The following is a 23,838-nucleotide window of genomic DNA, read 5'->3' on the forward strand; positions in this document are numbered from 1 at the left end:
AACTTGATTCTGGTATATATGTGGAATGCATCTAGTTTGTTCTCTTGAAACCGGGTGTGACAGATGTGGTATCAGAGCTGTGTTGACAGTATGATGCAAGCCTAGCTAGAAATGGTCGTTATTAAGGATATATCTCTATCAACAACTAATTTATGAAAATCTGTTACTCTACCAGTGTCGTTTTTGCCATCCTTTCTATTGCTGTTATTTATAAAATCTTTGTAAAATGGCTACTGACTCTCTCTCTCTCTCTCTCTCTCTCTCTCTCTCTCTCTCTCTCTCTCTCTCTCTTTCAAAATTTTAGATGGCCCGTACGAAGCATACGCCCCGCAAAAGCACTAGTGGTTTTCTTCCAACTAGAGCTCCCGTAGAGGCCACCTGGGCGTTCCAGTCGCCCGCAGAGTTTCACTCTTTTGGACTTCAGGCAGCGAAGTTCCCTCGTAAGCTTTGGACGATCTTTGAGGATCTGGGCTATCAGGAGGCCCAGATCTATAAGGGAATCAGGACCCCGCTCAGCGTCCATGGCTACCTTTGGATGGTGGAGGTGATCATGTTTGAGAAGCGCTCGGACGACGATGGCCACAGAGTGCGCAAGATATATTCAACCCTCGCACCGAGAGAGACCTTTGTAGCTGGGATCTGTGACGCAGTTCGCCAGGCACTTTCAGTCATCTATGCAAAGTATCACGATACTATTCAGACTATATAGTACAACTTCTAAGCGCGGTGTAGGAGTGGCAGCTTAGAGATCACCTTTGCTGCCACCAATAGGGAGGGTGACACCAGACTGATGAAGCAGATTCGCCTCATCGACACCTTGACTTAGGAGCTAGATAGAGCCCTTGACGAGCTAGACAACGTGCACCTGAGGCTCGCTGAGACAGAGGAGAGGATTCGCACGAACCAAAGGAGTTGCCCAAGCTAGAGTTTCCCCGCTCTCCCTCCCGCAAGAAGCTCCGTCTCGACGCCGCTCTGCGTGTTGCATCGCAGGACCTTTCTGAGGGTGGCGACAGTTTCTGAGCTAGCAGTTTTTTCCTAGTAGCAATTTAGCGTCATTTAGAGTCATTTGTTTTATGATGTAATGGACCTATTTTCTTTCGATGTTGTGAACTTGTGTGTTAGGTTTGCTTTGTGTGTGTCGATGCGATGTGAAAATTTGTCTTTCGCAGTCGTATTTGCCTTTAATATATATATTAGCTTGTGAGTTCTTTGTCTTTCTTCATCTATCTTTGCCCTGTTCCCTTATCCCAATCTCATATCTTTGCAACCGTCAGATGGTGAACACAAGGAACGCGAACAATTATGGCGTCAACAGGGACAACGCTAAAAAGCAGCAATCCTAACGACCACCCCAGAATAACAACCAGGATGTGTTTCCCTCATGGAACAGGCGGACCAATCGAAACCAGGTGGACCAATGCAGATGATGGAAGCACAGACTCAGATTCTGTAGGGATTAGCAAAGGCCGTGGATAGACTTCAATAGGCACCCCCAGCTTACCAGACACCACCATCGCCGCCATCGCAAATGCAGTCGCAGAATAAGCTAAAGGACTTTCTGAGCACCAAGCCACCCACGTTGATTGACTCGACGATTGAGAGTAAGCTATAGATTTCTTAGTGTACAGCCAGAGAAAGAGTCATCTTCGCTTCTCACTAGCTTGTAGGACTAGCGTCTGATTTGTGGGTAGCTTACACTGCAGCCCATGATGACCCCTAAGAGATCACCTGGAGAGAATTCAAGGATATTTTCCGCAAGCACCACATGCTAGCAGGGGAAGTGAAACTGAAACAGAAGGAGTTTCTTGGATTAAAGTAAGGTCCCATGTCAGTGCGTGAATATCTTACCAAATTCACGCAGTTATCTCGCTATGCCCCTAAAGATGTGGACACCGATGAGAAAAAATAAGACTGTTTCTTGGAAGGTTTGAACTTGGGACTTTAGTATTCTCTCTCAGCAAATGAGTACCTGAGCTTCCAGAAACTTGTTGACATAGCCTTTATTCTAGAGAAGAAGTAGAATTTATGAGAAGAATGCAAGCGGATGATGCAGGGTCAGTCTTCAAGTAACAACACTCGTCCCTACTTCAACCCACCACCCACAGGACAGGTGTACCATCAGGCAGGCCAGAACCAGCAACAGAGGGCACCCAACTAGGCTTCGAGATCTTCCAGTCAGCCAAGGCAGCAGCAGCAGCCGCAGCAGCAAAGCCCCAACTACCAAGCCCCACGCCCGGTGAACCAGAACCACCACCAGCAGGGTCGCACTGGCCAGGGATCCAGTAACATTGGCTCATGTTTCAACTGTGGAAACTTTGAGCACCTCTCCAACAAGTGTTCCAAGAAACAGCAGGGTCAAATCGGCAACCAGCAACAGAGCCGCCTCGGAGGTCAGCTACAGCAGCAATCTCGTCAGAACTTCATGAGTGGGTGAGTCAACAACGTTGTAGCGGAGGATGCCTAGGACGCCCCGGATGTGGTACTTGGTATGTTTCCCTCCAACTCTCACCCTGCTACAGTTTTATTCGACTATGAAGCAACACATTCCTTTATTTCAACTAAGTTCGTAGAAAAGTATAGTCTGCCGATAGCCATAATGAAAAGTCGGTTGATAGTCAGTTCTCTAGGTGGAGAAATAGAATCGAGGCATGTATGCCCCAAGATAATCCTTGCCATTAAAGGGGTGGAATTCTCCGCAAATCTTATCGTCTTGGAATCTAAAGAGATAGATATTATTCTGGTAATGGATTGGTTGGATAAGTTCAATGGAGTGGGATGCGCTACCAAGACAATTCAGTTGACACATACATATGGCACAAAGGTGGAGTTCAAAGCCACAACAGCATCAGGAGAGAATATCAAGCTCAACCAGGCCAAGGCAGTGGAGAAAGTCAGAGTAGTCAGCGAATTCCCGGATGTCTTCCCTGAAGAGTTGCCAAGTATATCACCAGACTGAGACATTGAGTTCGTTATTGAATTAGTACCTGTCACTGCTCCCATATATAAGAGACCGTACATATTGGATGCCAATCAGTTGGCTAAGCTCAATGAGCAAATCCAAGAGCTATTAGACAAGGGGTTTATTCTCCCCAGTACCTTACCCTAGGGAGCCCTAGTTATCTTCGTGCCAAAGGAAGATGAAACTCAAAGAATGTGCATCAATTATCATACACTTAATGAGGTGACCATTAAGAACAAGTACCCATTGCTTCACATTGAAGATTTGTTTGATCAGCTAAAAGAAGCATGCATCTTTTCCAAGATTGATCTTCGATCAGGTTACCATCAGCTGAAGATTCGAGCATTGAACATTCCCAAGACTGCTTTTGTCACTCGTTATGGTTTGTATGAGTTTACAGTGACATCTTTTGGATTGACCAACTCCCTAGCATACTTTATGTACTTCATGAACAAGGTCTTCATCGAGTATCTGGATAAGTTCGTGGTTGTGTTCATCAACGACATCCTAGTCTTCTCGAAGGATGAGGAAAAGCACGAGGAACATTTGCAGATGGTATTGCAGACGTTTAGGGAGAATCAGTTGTATGCCAAGATGAGCAACTGTGAGTTTTGGTTGAAAGAAGTCTCTTTCCTAGGTCATATCATCTCGGCAAGAGAAGTATCCATTGACCCCGACAAAGTGAAGGATGTTCTAAATTGGAAGCCACCATAGACCGTTTCAGAGATTCGGAGTTTTCTGAGTTTAGCAGGATATTACCGTTGCTTCATAGAAGGCTTCTCTAAGATTGCTAAGCCAATGACAAAGTTACTAGAGAAAGGAAAGGAATTTAAGTGGACCCCTCCTCGTGAGACCAACTTTAATGAATTAAAGAAGAGATTAATCATCGCCCCAGTGATAATCATGCTCGACACATAGAAGTCGTTCTAGGTGTATTGTGATGCCTCACGGCAAGGTTTGGGATGTGTGTTAATGCAAGAAGGCCATGTAATAGCCTATGCCTCAAGGCAGTTAAGGAAGCACGAGGAGAACTATCCTACCCATGACTTGGAATTAGCTGTCGTAGTTCATGCACTTAAGATTTGGAGACATTACCTGATAGGGTAAAGATGCGAGATCTTCTTGGATCACAAAAGTTTGAAGTACATCTTCACTCAACTCGACCTCAATCTCAGGCAACGTAGATGGCTATAACTCATCAAGGATTACAATTTTGGAATCAATTACCATTCCAAAAAAGAAAATGTAGTAGCGGATGCTCTGGGTAGAAAAGCCTATGTCAGTACGATAAGTATACAAGAAATACAACTTGAATTATGCAAAGAGTTTGAGAAGCTTAATTTGGGCATTGTATCCAGTGTAGATGTAGTTGTAATGGAAGTGAATTCTACCTTGGAGCAGGATATACGAAATGGACAACTGGAAGATGAGAAGATTCTAGAGATCAAGCAACTAATTAAGGAGGACAAGGCTCCAGGATTCACAGAAGATAAGCAAGGAATGGTGTGGTATAAGAAAAGAATATATCTTCCTAATGTTAAGTATATTCAGGAGTCAATTCTAAGATAAGCCCACGACTCAGCTTATTCTATTCACCCAGGAAGTAGCAAGATGTACCAGGATCTTAAGGATCGTTAGTGGTGGTATGGGATGAAACGTGAGGTAGCAGAATATATAGCCTTGTGTGATACATATTAGCGAGTTAAGGCAAAACACCAGGGACCAGTAGGGTTGCTTCAACCACTGAAAGTACCTAAGTGGAAATAGAAAGAAATCAGCATAGATTTTATAGTGGGACTACACGAACATAGTCCGGGTATGATTTCATATGGGTCATAGTGGATCGATTAACAAAGGTAGCTCACTTCATACCAGTTAAGGACACGTATAAAAGATCGAAGCTCGTAGAATTGTACATATCCAGGATTGTGTGCCTTCATGGTGTACATGAAGGCAGTTCACATCGCGTTTTTGGCAGCGTCTACATGAGTACATGGACACCAGGTTAAACTTTAGCTCAGCTTATCACCCACAGGCTGATGGACAGATAGAGAGGGCCAATCAAATTCTAGAATATATGTTGAGAGCATGTGCTTTAAAGAACGGTAAGAGTTAGGATAAGAATCTCCCCTATGCGGAATTCTCATATAACAACAGTTACTAAGCAAATTTAAAGATGACCCCTTTTGAAGCACTATATGTAAGAAAGTGCATAACCCCACTATTGAAATTAGACCAGAGAAAGCCAAGTGTTTGGCCCAGAAGTTTTAAGGGATGCAGAAAGGCAAGTGCAGGAAATTCAGAACAACCTGCGAACCGCGCGGTCAAGGTAGAAGATTTATGCGGACAATTGATGTCAGGAGTTGACCTTTGAAGTCGGAGACTTCGTGTATCTCAAGGTATCCCCGATCAGAGGTCTTCGTAGATTTAAAGTCAAAGGTAAACTAGCACCCCGATACATTGGACCATTCAAGATACTAGAAAGGAGAGGAGAATTGGCTTATCAACTGGAATTACCACCCTCGGTGTGCAAGATGTGCTTCATATATCACAATTAAAGAAATGTCTGAGAGTCCCAGAAGAACAGCTGCCAATAGAGGAGCTAAATGTGTAGGAGGATCTTTCTTATTCAGAATATCCAGTCAAAATTCTCGAAACGACAGAACGTGTGACCCGGAATAAGAGGATTTGCATGTGAAAAGTATAGTGGATATATCACTCAGAAACAGAAGCCACATGGGAAAGAGAAGAAGATCTGAAGTCAGAGTTTCCCCGTCTATTCTTTGATCTTTCCGAATCTCGAGGACGAGATTCATCCTAGGGGGTAGGTTTGTGACACACGTTCTTTTGTTGCGGCGTGTCTCCCAGCATGCAGCCCAGCCCATCTCTCTCTCTCTCTCTCTCTCTCTCTCTCTCTCTCTCTCTCTCTCTCTCTCTCTCTGACAAGACGGACCCGCCCATCATTCCCCTCCCTCCACTCCTCCCGCGCCTGTGCCCGTGCTCACACTGTAACCATGCTGCCCGATTTTGTCACCCACGTCTTCGTGCCCGCGCTCCACCTCTCCGCAATGGGCCACTCCCTCTCCGCGCTATAAGATGACCTCCACAGCACCCCCCCCCCCCGCCCTCCCTTTCTCCCCCACCCCATCGCCAAACACGCCGAGCGCCATTGCTGACGCGCAGAACACTGCCGCGCGCCATCCGCCCCAGCCGAGCCCTCCCCGACGCACTTGAGGCTACCATCGACTCCACAAGAGTACGTGGAAGCTTCTCCGACCGTCGAAGTCTGCTTCCCATTGTCAGAACCATCTCCCCGGCGAGCACCGGTCATGTTTTCCGCCTTCTCTCCATCGCTAGCACTCTTCACTGCACCTCGAGGCCCGCTAACAGCCTCTTCAACATCGCAGGACCGCCGACCAGCTTCCCTAACCCTCAATTTCGCATCTCCCACACCATAACCCCATCCCCGAAGCTTGCTGATGACCCCAGCCCTCGTTCTCCATCGCCCGTCATCCTCGAGCTTTTCCCAGCCATCGAGAACCCCTCAGTGAGGATCCTCGTGCGCTCCTCTTTCTGTTGCTGTAGATCGCGTCGAGTTCTGTGCCCCAACGCGCTCGATCAAGCATAGCCGGGCATGCCCGCAGCGATGCCGCCTCTCTCTAGTCAGCGTCGATCGCCAGCCACCCCCCCCCCCCAACCGTCAGGAGCTGTCCGATTGCAAACCCCTTCATTTGTGTAATCAGACCACCATGGACTGGTGGACCATATCACCTCAGCCGATCCATAAGACCATATGCCCAGTTAGCACCCACATTGGCGCCATGTCACCTTTTTGTCCTACGTAGCAAGCCATGTCATCCGTTTGAGCCCAGTGAGCATGTTGACACAATAAATAGGGTTTTTAGTTAAAAAAATAAATCTTATTCTATGAAATTAGGTAATTTTACATTTAGGACCTAAAACTTTTATATTTTCAAATAATCCCTTTTCGTCCCCTATTATTTTATTTCTAGCCCCTATACTTTTATATAATTACAAATAGATCCCTAAAATTTTACAAATAAGTCTCTAAAACTATCTGTTTCTACAATTTAGCCCTTGATCTTTTACAGAAAGGCCTCCAAAGCTTTAAACCCTTATAACTTTTCTGTTATAGTTCCGTTTTAGGCGATTATTACGCTCACGCGATCATAGCAGGGAGTACTTTCCATTAGTAGGCTTTTTATAGTGCTTTGCTATTGTTTGGTGTACTGTTCTTAGATGTTGTGCTTGCTTGTTTTCGGTGTGTGAGATTGCAATAGGAGACGAGCAGTATGTGAACCTGCAAGACCAGATCTTTGAAGAGTTTAAGCAATCGCTGTTGAAGGTAAGTGTCCTTGGTCACATTGACCCTATTGTAGGAAAGTGTGTCTTTTACTTTCTAATTGCATGCTTTGTTGTAGGAAAGTATGTATTTTACTTTCTAATTGCATGCTTTGTTAATATGAATCCCATGTTTAGCGTTTATTAGTACTTTCTATGATTATTCTTATCGTCAATGTTGTAGTTTGAGTGTCAAGGATAGAAATGCTTAGTTGTACTATCAAGTCGAGTGGGATATATGTTAATTTGATTAAAGGTCGATGCGGCATGAACCGGTTTGGGTAATCTTTGTAGCAACATGGACCATAGGGATTTAGGCAGGTTGGTTTGGTTGGTATGTCTGCTGTGTGCGTATTGGGTGATGTGCAAGTACCTGCTTTAGATCCTAAGAACCGGTTTGTGAAGCATATAACCCAGCTGAACAGCGCAACCATGAGTCTTATATGGATACAGCCTAACCAATTAATTAGATATCCTCCTTATTCTGTACGCACCATTGGACGGTTGAGTGGCACAAGAGGGGGAGTCTCTGTAGTGGATGAAATCTCTGTTAGCGGTGAAACCTTAATGAGTGCATATGAATTTGGAGACGCTTTGTAAAGGCCTTATGGTGAGACCCTGACTCTACACCCTGGAAGTATGAAGCAAAACGGGAATCACAACTCGTGGGTAAAATGTGCAACCTCTGCAGAGTATAAAACTGATCGATCAGTCGTGCTCACGATCATGAGCGGACTTGAACTTCTTCATGATTAGTGAGGATCTTAGATAATTGGTTTTGGGTAATCGAGTGGTGGAACCCCGATGAGTTGGTAGTCAGGTATGGAATCTCTGGTTAGTCTTGTAGTCGGATGAAATCCGATGAGCTGTTCCATTAATATTAGTGTCATCATACATAGTAAATAGAATTGCTAAGTCTTTTTTTAGTCCTAGATTAGGATACTATAGATGTAGTCAACCCGAGTCGAGCCTTTTTTTTTCTTTAAGCTTTCATATCATATTTTTCTACACTTGCGAAGTACTTCATGTACTCACACTTGCTTTTTCCCAACCTCTGGATGCTTCTCAAAAGGTGAAGACTTCGAGGACATCATGGATGATGTAGCTAAGTTCTAGGCGAATGAAGTTTTCAACCTAAAGACCATGTTCTAACCTAGCGCTCCTCCAGACAACGCATGTGGATGGATAGAAGACACGCTATCGCTAGAAGTTATCTTAGTATTTTGTTTAAGACCCACAGGTCATTTTTTTTATAAATTCTACCATTATGTAATGACACTGTTATATTATCACTTATAAAATCATCGTATGTATTAAACTTAATCCTGATACATATGTGAAATATATCTATTTTATTCTCTTAAAATCAGGTGTGACAATGGCTCAATCTCTCACGAGATGGCGAAGCATCCATGGGCCATGGCTCAAGCTCAAATATGACTACACATCACACAACAACATTGTTCAGAGAAACAGTCGCTCAAGTTGGGGTGTTGTCTGGGAACCTCTCTTGGTTCTACTACTACTGTACAAAATTTCTCATAAGATGCTGAATTTGCAGTTCTGCACAGCGCAAAGTTGCATACAAAACATCTCATGCGGTGACTCAGACACTGCAAAGTCAGATACACAACTGTCTCCTTTTGCAGTGCCACCACTTCCAGTTCGAACTCATCTCTGTATCAGTAGAAGCTGTCCAGCAAGCTCCCGAGGCTATCCTGTGATCCGAAGATTCCGAACTGCATGTCCTGACAGATGATTAAAGGAACTCATGAGCATTTTACCCTGACAAGAAACTCGTGGTAATGGGATTCTCTTTAAATGAGCAAGCTAGAGATACAAGACAGACTTACGCCCAAAGCGCCAAGATCTGGAGGTGTTCCAAGGCATGGCTGAGCGTGCACAGGTTCATCCAAGTCAGGAATGGCCGCGTCCTTGACAACTTGTGATATTGCATCAAACCGTGCAGCATGGCATTCGGCTGCTTCATCCTTTACGCGAAAAACGGATGTGCTAGATTCTTCTTCCCTCTAACACAATTTCAGCAAGCAATTCAGCAACATGAATGATCGACAAGTAACCGAGAATATTAACAGAGGTAGATATTGTAATTAAGAAACTCTGAATCTTAGAAACAGAGCCGTTTCTATCTTTAGAGGCAGCCTGGAGCTTCACATAATCCATAAAGTAAAGGAAGGTGGAGAAAATGCTTTTTAATTCTCTTATATAAGTGCGGTTTCATAAGAAAGATGATAATTTGATTTACCTGACCCGGCAGAATGGGAGTATACTGCTCGGTTTCACATGGGCTATTATTGGGACGATGAGGCTGGGGAGGATCTGCCCTCGGTGTTCTAAGATCAATTTTTACAGCAGATGCATCATATTCCAAAGGAGAAACATCCATTCCAGAATTGTCAGATGCATCATATTCCAAAAAAACAGAAACATCCATTTCAGGTTTGTCAGATGCATCATATTCCAAAACAGAAACATCCAGTTCAGAATTGTCGAGTTGCTTTGATGGCAATTGGTAAAAAACTTTGGAGACAACAAGCTCCTCATCCTTTTCATCTTCATCGACACCAAGATGATACTGATGCATCACCCAGCCAGCTTTACCTGTCTTGCTGCCACCTCTCTTAGAACCTGTATAGAGAACCAGTATCTTCTTCCAGCCTTTCTGGACACCATTGTCATCGCAGATGGCTTTGGACCTCCCAGTCTTATGCCATCTGATATGCTCATCGCAAACAGTATTATCACTATTATTGATCTTGCGACGCTTGCGCTTACCACAGTTATATGCATTTGATATTCTGTGGAAGAAATGACGGCTGCTCCCATCCATCTTGATTTCTACCAGAATAACAGAAGAGAAAGACATATGAACTAATCAACTTAAGCTTACTACTACACGATATATTTAGTTCAAAAGGCAGTGGTTATTTCAATAATAAGAATCATGTACCAGGGAGATTTTTGGGATGTGTATAGCAGATTCCCTCCATCTCTTTTATAGTAGGAATAAATTCATTAATAAGTACATGGGACTTCATATTTGGCAGGCTAGACTTCCCTTCTAAATGTTCAAGCAGCTGCAAATCGGATGGATCAAATTTGACACCAGGAAGGAGTCCTGGCCACTCTAAAGAAATCTGCAATGCAAGGTATGAGGTGCAAAAAAGGGAAAAGAAAAATCTAGAATGTGAAAAATGTCATACGATGTGAACTAAAATTTCACACAACAAAAGGTTATATTTGGTTTAAAGCCAACTTTTGTTATGGCTAAGGTTAGACAACCATACCATTTGTGGCTAAGAAATTGTAGATGTGACAACTGAGGCAATGACCAAATACTTCTCTTAAGAAGAAGAGTGAGCCTAAGTTAGGATTGAACAGAACACTTTACTACAATAGCTTCTTAGCTTTATACAAGGATTTATAAAAAGATTTGATTGATAGAATGGGGGCTCTGCAGGTGCAAACTAATCATGTTAAGTACACCGATGAGTATAATCAAATTATTATCTCCATGTCATTGCGGTGTGCAACAGATCTATGAAACTACTCATCGAGTGAAGTGCAAATTACCCACAAAATACTCCTACTTGAGGGCTTGTATGGAAATGATGTCTAGAAGGACATTTTCGAAAAACCTATTTGGGGGAAAGGCTATCAAACATCTGAGTGAAAAAAATGAATGGATCAGTGAACTTACATTACTATTATCAATGCAATATTGGCAGTTGGGGCATTTGGTATATGCTTCTGCAACCAATTCACCAAGTCCGAAATTGAAAGATTGAGTTGGGTTTCTCATTTTCTTAGCAGTTCCCCGCCCATTCATAATCCACGACCTGGAGAGAAAAGTACAACATCCATTCATGTTAAAATAGCATCTTTTGAACCTTACAGGTGATAATTTCAAGCAACAACTTGCTAAAAAAAGAAGATAACTACAAGCAACTATGTGTCACGACACTATGAAGGGGTAAAAACCAAATCTTGGAGAAATCTAAGTTGTTGAAGTAAACATATCCGAGCACAACACAAATCCCTATTATCAATGCTTTGTTTGTGACGGGAAGTACAACTGATCTCAAGGACGAGCCATCTCTAACAATTTGTCAACGAGGATAGCACAGGAACTATGCATAGCTGCAAATAAAGAAAGCTTTGACAGCTTCAAAGCTGTACCACCGTATGTAAACTGCCAGGTACAATCATAGGACACTAACTGTTTCAACAGTTAACCGTTCTCGAAAAGTATTGCGTTTATTCAAATAAAAACGGTTGGAAAATGAGATCGTCAAGAGTCTAATTTGGTCCGTGCCCGTGGATCTCAGCATCTGATTTGACCAAGGTACACCCATGGACCCCAGTGAAAGGTATTGTTGGAGCTACTTACTTCCTTTATCATTGCCACATTGAGTCCCATTATGAGGCTGAACAGAGCACTCTGACACTTGACCTTACGAGGCCCCTCAATTAGCAGTCACAAACTGACTACGCCGAAAGGAGGCCACGATCATGATCACACCATGTATATTAAGAAGTAGTACTCAGTGCTACACATCCAGCAACTGCCATTTCCGCATCACCTCTTACTAGCAGCGATGGACAATCCACACGCACAAATCTCAAATCTCCTCACTGCTTTGCAACCACCTCAGAATCAACGGAGCCCAGTATCAGATAAGCGGGATTAGCTGCGAGCCTGCGACCGGGCAAGACCGCCGGATCGATCGATCTCCGCCAAACAAACCTTTCATCTGCTTCCTTCCAGCGGAGCATTCCTCTTGCACCTCAACAGATTGCAAAAACCATCCTCTGCTTCCTTCCAGCGGAAGATTCCTCTTGCACCTCAACAGGTTGCAAAAACTTTGCACTTTCGCGGTAAGAAAACGCCGGGAAATCGCACCACGGCGCAGCCGCGCGGCGTTCTACGGGCCCATCTCCGGCCGCCCTCCGCCGATCTCACGCGCATTCTACCATCGGAAAATCAATCTCGCCGCAAGAGCGTCAGATCGATCGGTCTCCTCCGAAACGCTCATCAAAGCACCACACCAAAAAAATCCACCAACCGATGATCAATCCGAGACAAAAGAAAGGGTAAATCGGCAGACCCCCCAGGCCCGGCACCGCACAACACGAACCCGATCGAAGATCGAACCGAAACAAAGCGCGTAAAAGAGACCCTTTCAAAAGAAGAAGAAAAAAATCGCCCAAACAAGACGGAAACCCTCCTAAAACCACCACTTACTTTGCCATGGCGAGCTGCGGCGGGGAGCAGCAGAGCGTGAGGAGGCTGCGAGGGGACCGCGAGCACCCGAGGGGGGAAGGGCAGGGGAGGAGAGGAGAGCGCAACTTCTGGGGAAGTGAGGTGGTACGTGCCTTGCTAAAGAGCTCCTTGTTATATATAGGGGCGGGGGGGGGGGGGCAACGCCGCGTTTGTCAGACGCGCGCCCCCCATTTGACCACCGCGACAAGCAACCCCTCCCTTACAAAAATCACTTGAACTTCAAAAAATCGATCCGTGGTAACTGGAAATGTGTGGTTATCCAGAAAATCGGTTAAAATTTAATAAAAATTTAGAAAATTTTATTCGATCAAACTTATAATTCAAACCAAATTTAGATCACATCTACCGAACGGTAATCAATCGAATTCTACCGGTAACCGACCGAATTAACCATTTTATCGATCGATTTTTCTACATTTACCGTGTTCACCGGTAACTGATCAAATTTCTCGATTTAACGAGCGCATTTCTCAGTAACCGGTGAAATTCAACAAAAAAATAAAAAAAATGACTCAACCTTATAAAATTAATAACTAATTCATCTGAGCTTCAAATCAAGTAAAATAAATTTTATTAGTTTCCTTGTAATATGATCTACATGTAAAAGTATTTATACTCATAAAAAATTAAATATTTTCTATAAGAAAATATATTTGCTAAACCTAGTTAAACACATAGTACATTTTGCTAATTAAAAACATAAAACCAATTTTGTTAGTTTTCTTATATGATCCTATGTCTACTAAAAATACATAAACTTATGAAATAGTTATTGTAATATTTAGGATTGTGTAAATGTATTGTAACTAGATTAATTCATAACTAACCTATGACACCTCCAAAATTAATGAAACCATTTTTATTAGTATACTTATACTGTGCTTTATGTAGAAAAAATAATGGTAGATACGAAAAAGTTAGTTACAGTGTTGTTTTTTAATATGTTCACTTTCTTGCGAACTTTGTAAAAATCATGGAGAAATTAATAAAATTCTAAAGGAAGTAAAATCAATTTTAAAGATATTCTTAAGATACGTCTACACAAGAAAAATATGTGTTGGCATGTTAAGTTTTTCCTTAACATAAGTTAATAAATGAGCTGCACGCTTCAACTTTTACCTTTTTTTTTCCAAACTTCTTTCCTATAGAATATGATACAAACAACATTATTTTTGAATTTTTTTTTTCATAGAAGGTCTGTCTCTAGTTTTCTAGGATTTTTGTGGTTTTTTGAATTTTTTGAATTTAAATTCAAAAATCGTTCGTATTATAAAATCGATGTAGACCGGTAAGCTCGATAATCACAGTTATCGTCTGGTAACCCATGAATTTTCAAACCCTACCCCTGAGTCCTCTTTGCGTTGCTTGGGGTTCAGTGCACTGTGCTTAGCGGGGAGGAGGCTAGGAGATCAAGTGCGGACTGTGCTCGCCACGCTGGTAGTGTACCTTCATTCTCCCCATCCCCAACTCCGGTGGAGGAACAGCGAGCAGATCCATCGACGTTTGTCTTGGTGCATGCTTGGACGGACCACGGTGACATAGCGGAGGGGGTCCAAAAAAAGACTGGCATGACCGTGCTCCCTGGGTCTCTAGCCTCTGCTCTAGTGACAGGCCCAACATTTTCAATTTAGATGTACATCCTTATCACGCTCGTGTCTGTGTGCACAGCAACATACACCTTATCGTGCTCATGCCCACGTGCGTAGCCTCATGCGTCCCGTCTCACTCATACCCATGCTGTCGTTGTGTCTCGCCTAGCTCGAGCCTGTGTTACCACCGTCACTCCCCTCTAGGTGTGAGTCCGCGCCCATGCCCTGTCACCGTGACCCTCGCCTCACTCCTCTCTCGCGCAGCCGTACTCCATCTTAGATACGCAATTGTTGCGTAGTCATATACACGGTCTCAACCTATCAGGAATTAATGTACTCACGCACGCAATCTGTCACTTGTGCCTTGAGGGCATTTGGGCCGCTATACGTGGTCGTGTGGGTAGTGGGTTGTGAGCTGTGTCCACATCAACGTCGGTCAGGTCGTGGTGATATGGGCTTGAGCCATGGTGAACCACGGTTACTAGGCACATCTACAGAACATGACAATAGCTAAGTGTCTGTGTGTTACAATAAAAATATAAATATTAAACGCGGTAATATTAAACATAAACTCATGGTATAAAGATGTAGATGTATTATGGAAACGTCGCTGAATGAATACGTCGGGAACGATACCGTAGTTTAATTTTAGATGGAATAAAAATAAGAGATTATCCGCTAATTTTTACTTCTAATTTATTTAGTTATTTTTATTAATAAATAGATCTTACATCAGTATTTGATAACAAGATAAAAAAGATACGATAGTGAGACTAGAGAACAAGAGTGACCCTGCTCTCCTCGTAAGCGTGCCGCCACATCACTGGCCGAGACTGGCGAGTCCACCACTGCCCCGCGCGCGCACTTTCCTTGCCTCGCAAGACAAACACGGCCAGCCCCTTTCCCTCGGTGGGACCCGAGGAACCCCAGAAGACGGAAAGAAACACGCACTGGCACAATCGTCATTTTGACCTGACCTGACAGTGCGACGTTAGAGTGTTTCGGGCTAGGGTACACGGTACATGCACCAAAGTTAAGAAAAAATTTCTTAGTAACAGGCTTAATTTATATGTATTAGTGAAACAGTGCATCTTCATCATTTCGGTGTGTATTGGTTGGCTCGATTCGAGCCATGTGCTGTGTATTGGTCGGGCTAAGGTCCCATTGCCAGACACCCCTCACCCCTGTCCTCACTCCGCGATGTCGCTGTAATATATATATATATATAGACACACATATATATATATATATAGACATATATATATATAGACACATATATATATATATAAAAGAATGTATATCTGTTTGGAAAAATTATATGTGTAGGTTATTGTCGTTCGTTCAACGAGCGAGAATAAGATTTGGTCTGATCACTTGTGGGCATTAGCGCTGAGTGCATTACATAACCGACGAGAGGACATTCATTCAGTGGGTGAGAACTTGGTCTCGCCTGCTGAATGGGTGAAACCTCCATGGCTGCAACACTGGATGGACAAGGATCAGCCACACTCTGAGGAGGCAAACGTGGAGTATCTACGGGTGATAACTTTGTGGCTACGACACCAGATATATGAGGATCGACCACACTCTGAGGAGATGTATGCAGAGTAACTCTCGTGGTTTGTGCCTCAGACGTGGATCTGGATCACGTACATACCGACCAAGCTTCCACAGCAAGTGGACGTGCGTGACACATACCTGACGCACAGGGACCAGACGTGTTCTCTTGAGGTATGAATAACATTACGTAGGTCCTTATTTACTATAATAGATAGTAAAAAATGTGTAATTAAATGAAGCTTTCTTTTGCTGAGGGACATACTGCATCAGATTGATATCGATGCACGTACGTCGAAGCTACTTTTCAACAGTGGCGGTGAGGTCCCCAGGGTCGAGATGAGTGTGGGCGTTTGGCCAAATTATTCGGACATGGTGAAAGTCTTTCGATCGATGAGCTGCAGTTTGTCCTCAGACGTTACTATAAGATCACAAGCGTCGTCTCATCTTCCGGCACACCTGTTCGCCACATTCAGCGAGCCGCTGCACCCACCGGTACACTCGACCTTCGTGGCCAAGCCATCAAGGACATCTTCGACCCCGACTTCCTCTTCGACCCCTACTATGGAGAGGCAATCCTTCATCGAGGCTAAACACCCCCAGTACAATGGCATGTTGCCTCAGCTTTCTTTCTCCGGCGCCGATGACCCCACTACAACGTCACAGTGTATAGGCCACCCTTCACCATTGGCGGTGGCCACTTCTACATCATGAGCGGGGTGACTCACCCTTCCTCCGTGAGCCCAGATCCTTCGAGTTCTTGCGTCCCCGGCTCAGGTACGACACTCGCTTCATGCAAAACAAATTGCTACGTATGTCATGGTTTATCGATGCTAACATATTTTCTTCGTTGTTCCATGTGCAGAGATCACTGATCTCCGGGAGGTCGAGGTGCAAGGTAGCTACGTGGAGATGCTTAGCAGGGACGTTAACTCAGGGCCGTCTCTAGGAATTTGAGGACCCGGTGCAAAATATAAAATGGGGCCCTAAAATTAAAAAATTTATATAACCAAAATATACTTTCACTTAATTATATAACTTCAATACATGTTATTTCTTTCAATATTGAGGAATATATCAAATATTAATGGTAAAAGAGTAATGTAGTACTTAAGCAATAAACTGACCTCATGTTCTACTGAAAAGCATCATCCTTTTAGTATTTCTTGAAATGAAATCTTCAATTATATCTTCATACTTAATCTTCTCCAAAACATCATTTTCAAGTGCTATTGTCGCCAGTCCATTAAGTCTTTCTTGTGTCATAGTAGAACGCAAGTAGGATTTCAACAACTTGAGTTTAGAAAAGCTCATTTCCGCAGATGCAACAGTCACGGGAATGGTTAACAAAATTCTGTATGCAATAACGGCATTAGGAAAACAACATAGCTGTTTCAAATACTTCAGAATATCAAGAGGGCCTATAGATTCCTTAATAAGATCCTGGATGAACTTTAACTCCACATACAATTCTTTTCCATCAATATCTGAATGTTCTCCACTCTTAAGTGCAGCCTCAAGATTAACAGAAGAAGAAAACAAACTCTTATCATCCAAGGAGCGTAGCTTATCTGAATTAAACAAGAAACCAAAAGTATTTTCGTATCCCTGATATTGTTCAAATCTCCTAGTAAGTGAGGCTATAGCTTGATCAACAACAGCTATAAAATAATTGATCCTAAATAACTCTTGTGCAGATTGTGAACCAATAGATGCATCATCAGTGCTCTCATCAAATTGTCGTTTTCTTTTGATTTTACGCTTGGTGCAAAATTCTGGAGCAATATCCATCTCAAGTGCAATTTCTTTTGCAGCTTCTAACGCATTTGAAAAGCCGGTTTCTCTATACTTATTGAAAAAGGAAATCAGCCCCTGTACTTTCTCAATTGCAATATCAATAAGGATATCCTTTGCTTGTAGTTGCTTGCTGACCAAATTAACAGCAGATAATATTTCATACCAGATGATTATTGCCACTAAAAATTCAAAGCCACCAAGTTCATTATCCGCCAAGGATTTAGCTTCACTACTTGTCAATGGATCATTATCACTTTCAGCCACTTGTAGTAAAGCCTCCCTTATTTCCTGAATCTGAAACCTTATAGCCTTAACACTATCAACACGACTCTCCCAACGAGTAGATGACAATGACTTGAGAGTCAGTCCTGTTATGTTATCTTTAAGAATTTGCCATTTCTTAGTAGAATTAGCAAATGTTGCATAGATACGTTGTATAACTCCAAAAAAATCTTTTGCTTTACCACAAGACTTTGCCATATCACATAGTGTTAAATTCAGACTATGACAACCACAAGCTGAATAAAAAGCTCTAGGATTTATATCCAATAGTTTCTTTTGTACCCCTTGATGTTTTCCTTTCATATTTGACCCATTATCATATCCCTGTCCTCTCACATTGTCTATATCAAGGTCAAGATTCTTCAATTCATTTTGTAGAACATCAAACAATCCTTGCCCAGTTGTATCATTTACATCCAAAAAACCTAAAAATGATTCTTCAATGCAAACAGAATCTGAAGATGCATCAACATACCTTATAATCAAAGACATCTGTTCTTGGTGGCTTGCATCAGGAGTACAATCAAGGATAACTGAGAAGTATTTTGCTTCTTTTACCTTTCCAATGATTTCAGACCTGATTGTAGCAGCAATCAAATTTATTAACTCATTCTGGATGCCAGGACCAAGATAATGAATATGAATTTCATCATTCGTGATGCGTTGAACATGCTGTTGGATAACTGGATCAAATTCAGCCAACATTTGAACCAATCCTAAGAAATTACCATTGTTGTCTTGGTACAACCTGCTATTAGTGCCACGAAATGCCAGATTATGTTCTGCAAGAAATTTTACAATCAAGATAATTCTAAACAAAACTTTTCTCCAATGGTCCCTTTCTTTTTGAAGTTCTCGCTGAGCAACTTTATCAATTGTTTGATTCTTTTGCAACCTGAGACGCAAGTCATACCAAGTAGCCATATTCATAACATGTTCTACACTAGTTTCATACTCTTTAAGTCTAGTGCCAAGATGATGCCAGTCATTGAAACCCTCATTTGCTAATTGACCTTTCCCATACCCCTTTCTCAATAATTTACAACAAAAACAAAATACTCTGTCAAGCTCTTTGCTATATACAAGCCATTCTCTATCACACTTTTCTCCATTTGAGAGAACTCTAGTGTATGATACTGCAGAAAACCTTCTAGAGAATTTATCTTTAGGACCTTTCTCAATAGACAAGTCTCTTTTAGGACCTTTTTGCACCAAAATATCAATCATTTTAGGATCAAGTGCATTCCAAGTTCTTGGATCAAATATATCAGGCTGAAAAGAAGTATTGATGTTATTGTTACTTTCAGTACTTGGTGATCTATCCAAGCTGGGATCAACTTCATCAGTATATCCACTAACTTCATCGGCAATATTAGCATCATCACCTTGAACAATTTCTACAGCGTGCGCCTCAACTTCTACTGCAATGTTAGCATCATCACTATGACCCTCATCAATATTATCAGCTAGAGTTTGATATTCAGAATTAAATTGAGATTTTTTGACAACAAATCTATCAAGAGCACCCTTTTGAGTTTGAGCTGCTGCTTCTAGTCTTTGTTTCTTCTTACGCTTTTCATAACCAGAATCATACTTCCTATTTCTAGAAGTAGAAGACATGATGACGATTGAGGAAATAAACGTCTTCCTGTTTTATAAATCAAATAGCACTAATGATTCAAATAGTACATAAATTCTAAGCTTAGCAAGATAAGAAAAAGATCAAAAGAGAAGAAGATCGAACCTGCGTGGAACGTGTCGCCCAACACTAGTTCATCCGCCGGCGCACCGGGGTGGTCGATGCCGTTCTCGACAGCGACGGACACCCCCTGCACTGAACGATCTTCATTGCACGCGTACGTAAGCTCACATGATCACATCACAGTCAAGATCTAGTTTTTTTAAACATGCATTGATACATACCAATTGCCAAGTGATCGATTGATTGCCTGCGAATTGTGATTCCTGTGAATCGATTCCAGTCGAGCGTCCTGGAGTGTGGCGTCGCCGAGTGGCCCGAGTCGATCACTCGATCAGATCTGAATTGACGATGCAATTCCCTGCAGGCTGCTGTGCTAACCAGAGACGGCCCAGTGCTAACCAGTCGTGCACCTCGTACTCGCGTGTCGGCGTGTTGCGTCGGCCGGTCGGCGTCGGGCGTCGGGCATTGAGCGTCAGCCGTCAGCGTCGGCCGCCGGGCGTTGGCACCCAGAACCACAAGCCCTCGACGGCTCGACGAATAGACGAATAGGCAATTACGATTGAACAGGTCTCAACTGGGAGCCGAACAGGCCACGAAGCGGACGTGCACATGCGCCGGATATTTTGCTGGGCTTTTGTTTTCTTCAATGATTATTGCTTAAGTGTATACTTAATACTTAATTAAAATTTGGGGCCCCAATTATTTGGAGGCCCTGTGCAATAGCCCAGTTTGCCCCTGCTACTCGACGGGCTTGCGTTAACTTAGGTCCCTGGAAACGACTTCATCTTCGGACAAAACGACGAGCTCGGTGTGTCGCAGCTAGCCAGCGCACCACTCTTGGGGACACAACCCTCTCAAGACGAGTACATCACTCTACCGCCAGCTGGATGGCATGATCGGCAGATCGTTTCATCGGACCCCTGATGTACTTAGCTAACTAGGTAAGAGTAAGGTGCAGGGTCCTAAGGACGGATGCGACCAGAGGCCTCGTCCCTAAGAGGGGACACAACCTGTAGGCAGCTATGTCATTGTTATTTTCATGGTATTATATTATTGTCTTTCTTCATGCTATTATGTTATTGTTACTGGTATAATAACTTTCATGTATTGTGTTTTAGTTTTGTGATTCTCTTCAGACCATTGACTCGTACAATGACCATTTAATAACAATCATAATAAACATGTCTTAGTGGTGTATTGACGCTTTCACGTAATATGCCTTAGGAAATGAAAAATATTACAAGTCAAATATGAGATCAAATCCTCTGGCGATAGCTAGAACACATCGATATTACTCCTAGCTAATTATTCCTCCGACCCATCATGCTAGATGGGATATAGGATTTTCTGATGTTCCTAGCTCTCTCTTGGTGCAATTGTTCTTGTAGTTTTTCGATGACGACGTGGTGGTGATAGATGTATTCTTGAATGTGTGGTTCTATCTACAGGTCAATCCAGTACAGAAATCCACAATCATCCGTCTGGAAAAAATGATAGATAAGATACATAAATGTTGTTGAGATAATAGGAAAGAAAACGAGTATTTTTTTTTACTCTGAAATGTGTACAACAGAAGAATTGACAGCCTGCGTCACCGAAATGCTCATAAACTTAGACTACAATGTCATCTCCATGCTGACATGATGGCAAAAATGAGTAAGAAAGAGCATTATGGTTTCCGTAGTAATCTCTATCATATACGTCTAAATAGGGATGTGAAGGCGATGAATCGATGAGACCATCAGGAGGATGAGGATATGCTAGTTTCTCAATTCAATTCAAGGTTAGGAGAGTATGAGTAGAGAATCGGTTGAGTTTTGTTTATATACAAGAAGTTCCGGTGGTAGTATATAGATGTGGCAGCACTGAAAAGACTATTGCCTAGACTGCACTAGCTTATTAGGGGTAGCACCAAAAAGTCTATTCGTTAGATTGCACTAGTCTATTAGGGGTACTGTCGGAGGGTGAACTCCTGTCGCAGGGATCCCGAGAGACCCCTTTTTAGAGATTCGGCCGGGGGGATGATCCTGGATAATCTTGTCTGGGAAATAAGTAAGAACGGAAATAAATGCAGTGGCTGGTGGAAGATGATCGCCCTAATGCGAGAAAGATGGGTGCCCCGGGGTTTAGACAGGTTCAGGCCGCGCGGAGGCGTAACACCCTACTCCTGTGTGAGTGCTATATCTATCCTTGAAGGGAATTCTTCAAGGATGTATCCGGTTACAAGAGAGAGCCACTTATAAAGAGCTTGAGGCTCTCGTGTTCTAGCTTGGCTTGAGCTGGTTCGAGCGTCTGCGTCCTCTTTCTTTTTTCCCTCCCTTTTACGTGTTCTCCATCCTTTCCTTTTATAGGCGCGCCGACCTCGACATATCCTGAATGGGAAAGAGGGGATGCGAGTGCCAAGGTGCCACGGAGAAAGGCGTCATCATTCCGTTTTGGCGAAGTGACAGGGGCGGTGGAAAAATGCGGCGCACATCCGACCACCCACCACTGTGGATGCCCTGCGGCGCCATTAAGGGGGCCCACCGGGCAGCCTCAGAGGTGCCCAGTGCGCCCACCCTGTCTTGTTCTTCTGCCAGGGCAGGGTGGCAGGCGGAGCGCTTCGATCCTGGCAACGTTATCCCGAGGCATCCAAATGAAACGGGACGGGACCCGTGCATTTAATGGACCCACGCCCCCCTGCCAGTGCATGGCAGGGTCTGACACTGGGGCGTGGGCAGCTGAGAATGTCAGGATGTCAGGCCGCGCGTGCCTATTAAATGCGGCATTGGGCCCTTGACTGGCTGACACCCCGACGATGGGACCCTTCGAGTCGTCGGACGATCTTGCGCGAACCTTCGGGGAACCGAGTCCTCGGGGGCTGCCACGTGCAACCCCGAGCACTCTCTCCCGAGTACTTGGGTGAGATTTTCGGGGAACTGAGTCCTCGGGGGCTGCCACGTGCAGCCCCGAGCACTCTCTCCCGAGCACTTGGGTGAGACCTTCGGGGAACCGAGTCCTCGGGGGCTGCCACGTGCAGCCCCGAGCACTCTCTCCCGAGCACTTGGCTGAGACCTTCGGGAAACCGAGTCCTCGGGGGCTGCCACGTGCAGCCCCGAGCACTCTCTCCCAAGCACTTGGCTGAGACCTTCGGGGAACCGAGTCCTCGGGGGCTGCCACGTGCAGCCCCGAGCACTCTCTCCCGAGCACTTGGCTGAGACCTTCGGGGAACCGAGTCCTCGGGGGCTGCCACGTGCAGCCCCGAGCACTCTCTCCCGAGCACTTGGATGAGCACTTCCTTCCCGGTATTTGGACTCTGCGGATCATCGGGGAACCGGGGTGCTCGGGAACCTAGAGGCTACGGCCCCGAGTACCTTCCCCCGGGACTTAGTTTCTTCTTCTCCTGCAGGGTGGACCCCGCGGGATGGTGACATGTGGCGGACGGCCGGTCCGGTCTTGGGACTCAGGGACCCCTGGTTCCTAATACACCGACAGGTACTAATAAAAATTGTGTATTTTCTAAAACCTACTCTACATTAAGGTGAAAACTAGCATCAGCACGTAGACCATAGCATGCCAAGGTGTGTCGTCCTGTTAGACAATTAATCGTTGGTTTGCAACTTTCCATATCAAAACCATTCGCATATGAACCCTACCACTACTACATTAGGGATACATTGCTTATAATTGTACTGAATTAATATCACCCTCATAAACTGCAGCAATGATAGTACAATACATGTAGCATGCGACACATGAATGTCTTATATGGAATACATTGGTGGTAACAAACTCGATGGTGAGCACCAGTTGAACCACCCTTCTTGCGAGAGGCAACAATAACTTCTTTCTGGACTTTTGTAGAATAAAATGACCACACCAAGCAATATTTTTCACAAGGAATCTCTGTAAAACATCGATGTCATAACTTTTTCAACTTTAATAGGGAATTTCATGCTCCAGCTTCAAGTCATACCCAAGCACTCAGTCCATGCACCAGCCCCTAGCCATCATAAATAACTCCACCCTCAAGCATAGATAGACCACTCATTACTTAGCTCTCTCAACTATAATGTCTTCCTCAGCACCACCAAGCCCACCTAAGAAATATTAGGGGATTATCCTCCAGGGGTCGAACCGCCGATGTGCTTCTACGACGATACTTATAGGCTTCATGAGTCTCAGGATATTTTCTACACCTATGGCAGATGCTTCTTCATGTATGCAAATTACTAGTATGACTTACCTCGATATGAACCGTACGAGTACCCACTGGTATAACAACATAGATCACTCATGTTGCACT

At 43.8% G+C, this 23,838-nt stretch overlaps 2 protein-coding genes across 4 annotated transcripts; both read right to left on the reverse strand.

The window, feature by feature from the left end:
* Positions 1–8,607: 8,607 nt before the first annotated feature.
* On the reverse strand, positions 8,608–12,702 carry LOC133887622 (SUPPRESSOR OF GAMMA RESPONSE 1-like). 3 transcript variants are annotated; one of them, XM_062327569.1, is made up of 6 exons: positions 12,588–12,702; positions 11,043–11,181; positions 10,293–10,419; positions 9,588–10,180; positions 9,175–9,351; positions 8,608–9,069 (listed from the first exon to the last, which is right to left on the reverse strand). In XM_062327569.1, exons 1-6 carry the CDS (start codon positions 12,593–12,595, stop codon positions 9,004–9,006), a joined length of 1,110 nt encoding a protein of 369 aa, XP_062183553.1. In that variant the 5' UTR covers positions 12,596–12,702; the 3' UTR covers positions 8,608–9,003. The 3 variants fall into 3 exon arrangements, with proteins under 3 accessions (XP_062183553.1, XP_062183552.1, XP_062183551.1); XM_062327568.1 differs by having other exon boundaries at positions 8,608–9,060; positions 10,293–10,479; XM_062327567.1 differs by having other exon boundaries at positions 10,293–10,479.
* A 4,198-nt stretch (positions 12,703–16,900) lies between these two features.
* On the reverse strand, positions 16,901–19,471 carry LOC133889515 (uncharacterized). Its single transcript, XM_062330011.1, has 2 exons — positions 18,952–19,471; positions 16,901–18,825 (listed from the first exon to the last, which is right to left on the reverse strand). The coding sequence occupies exons 1-2, from the start codon at positions 19,469–19,471 to the stop codon at positions 16,901–16,903; spliced, it is 2,445 nt and encodes an 814-aa protein (XP_062185995.1).
* Between the last annotated feature and the right edge of the window lie 4,367 nt (positions 19,472–23,838).

Source organism: Phragmites australis, chromosome 13 (genome assembly GCF_958298935.1).
Source record: "Phragmites australis chromosome 13, lpPhrAust1.1, whole genome shotgun sequence".
Lineage (NCBI taxonomy): Eukaryota > Viridiplantae > Streptophyta > Magnoliopsida > Poales > Poaceae > Phragmites > Phragmites australis.